The sequence below is a fragment of the Eimeria mitis genome, genomic scaffold (assembly GCF_000499745.2).
Source record: "Eimeria mitis Houghton genomic scaffold, Emh_scaff4864, whole genome shotgun sequence".
NCBI lineage: Eukaryota > Apicomplexa > Conoidasida > Eucoccidiorida > Eimeriidae > Eimeria > Eimeria mitis.
The window spans coordinates 853-3,004 of NW_013573165.1; the positions used below are offsets into that span (position 1 = coordinate 853).

General features: G+C 54.7%; 1 protein-coding gene across 1 annotated transcript in view; it reads left to right on the top strand.

Moving 5' to 3' along the window:
* EMH_0078150 (AMP-activated protein kinase subunit, putative) overlaps positions 1-1,484 on the top strand; it is a gene marked incomplete at both ends in the record, with an annotated part of 2,276 nt that extends 792 nt beyond the window's left edge. Inside the window, 3 exons of the mRNA XM_013499956.1 lie at positions 1-451; positions 858-945; positions 1,253-1,484. Coding sequence (XP_013355410.1) covers positions 1-451; positions 858-945; positions 1,253-1,484 — 771 coding nt within the window. The remainder of the gene's footprint in view (positions 452-857; positions 946-1,252) is intronic.
* Between the last annotated feature and the right edge of the window lie 668 nt (positions 1,485-2,152).

A 2,152-nucleotide genomic window follows, 5' to 3' on the forward strand; every position in this document is an offset into this window, starting at 1 on the left:
GGCAGCAGCAGCAGCAGCGGCAGTGGCGGCAGCGGCGGAGGGAGTAGTTGTAGGGGGAGGAGGAGTAGCAGCAAACAGCAGACAGAGAAAGGATCTAGTTCTATAAACAGTAACAGCAGCAGCAGCAGCAGCAGCAGCAGCAACAGCAGCAGCAGCAGCAGCAGCAGCAATAGCAGCAGCAGCAGCAGCACAGCTGCAGAGTCAAAGGATGCTAGAAATACAGACGGGAAGAGTGAAGCGGAGACGGCTATCAACGGCAGCAGCAGCAGCAACAGCAGCAACGGCGAAGACAGCAGCAGCAGCAGCAGCAGCAGCAGCAGCAGCAATGGAACCAGCAGGAGCAGCAGCAGCAGCAAGGAGCAGCAAGAAGAAGCAGCAGCAGATGCTGTCGGCTCCTTAGATAGTGATGATGCCGCCTGTCCCTGGACTCTCACCGTTGAGGCCCTTCGTAGTATGTTGCTGCTGCTGCTGCTGCTGCTGCTGTTGTTGTTGTTGTTGTTGTTGTTGCTGTTGCTGCGGCTATGCTGCTGCTGTTGTTGGTGGTGCTGTTGGTGCTGCTGCTGTTGTTGCTGCTGTTGGTGCTGCTGTTGTTGCTGCTACTGTTGCAGCTGTCTGCTTGTGCTGCTGCTGCTGCTGGTTCTGCAGCAGCAGCAGCAGCAGCAGCAGCAGCACAAGTAGGAGCAGCAGCAGCAACTCTGCTGCTGCCTCATATCGTTATCTTTCCTTATGAAGCATTTGTTTCTGCTGCAGCAGCAGTTTATTATCTTCTCTTTTTCACATTTTGTTTGCTGCTGCTGCTCTTGCTGCTGCTCTTGCTGCTGCTGCTGCTGCTGCTGCTGCTGCTGCTGCTGCTGCAGACCTTTGCGGCGGTTCTTTAGAGAAGATACAGCGGGTGCTGCCAGACGCAGACTGCGCCACGGCCCTTCTACAGCTCCTCGATAGCGGGTAAGCAGCAGCAGCAGCAGCAGCAGCAGCAACTGCAGCAGCAGCAGTAGTAGTAGTAGTAGAAGCAGCAGCAGCAGCAGCAGCAGCAGCAGCAGCAGTAGTAGTAGTAGTAGTAGCAGCAGCAGCAGCAGCAGTATCACTGCTAGCACTGGCATCAGCAGCATCAGCAGCATCAGCAGCCGCAGCATCAGCAGCCGCAGCAGCAGCAGCCGCCGCAGCAGCAGCAGCAGCATCAGCAGCAGCAGCAGCAGCAGCAGCAGCAGCAGCAGCAGCAGCAGCAGGAGTGTTTGTGTGTGTTTGCATGCAGCGCTCCGTATCTTTGTGTTGTGAATGAAGGGAGAAGGGCCCCCCTGGCTCTCCTCTCCACCTACGCCTTCCTCGTACACCTAGTCAGAGAGGTAAGCACCAGCAGCAGCAGCAGCAGCAGCAGCACCAACAGCAGCAGCAGCAGCAGCACCAACAGCAGCAGCATCAGCAGCAGCAGCAGTAGAAGTAGAAGCAACAGCAGTAACAGCACCCAGCAGCAGGACCAGCAATAGCAGCAGCAACAGCAGCAGCACCAGCAGCAGCAATAGCAGCAACAGCAGCAGCAACAGCAACAGCAACAGCAGCAGCAGCAGCAACAGCAGCAGCAGCAGCAGCAGCATTAGAGTTGCTGCGCATTGCATGCGTTTTTTGTTTTTTTTTTCAGATGCAAGGGACCCACCCAATCCTCTCTACAAACGTATTAGCTGCTAAAGTAAGCATCCTTTGCTGCTGCTGCTGCTGCTGCTGCTGCTGCTGCTGTTGCTGCTGTTGCTGCTGTTGCTTCTAGGCCTAGTTCTGATTGTGCATCAGATGGTATTCTGCTGCTGCTGCTGCTGCTGCTGCTGCTGTCGCTGCGTCCTTGCTGCTCATATCCTGTTCCTGCGTCTGCCCCTGCTGCTGCTGCTGCTGCTGCTCCTCCTGCTGCTGCTCCTCCTTCTCCTGCTGCTGCTGCTGCTCCTGCTGCTGCTGCTGCTGCTGCTGCTGCTGCTGCTGCTGCAGCTGGGCACGCACGAGAACCTGGTGACCTACTGCGTGGATGAGTCAGCGGAGGGCTTTCTTTCTGTTGCTGTCGATGCTGGCTTCTCTTCTCTTCCTCTTGTTAGTAAAGAAGGTAAATATATATACATATATATATATATATATATTTTATTTATTTTTTATTTTTTTTTTTTTTATTTTT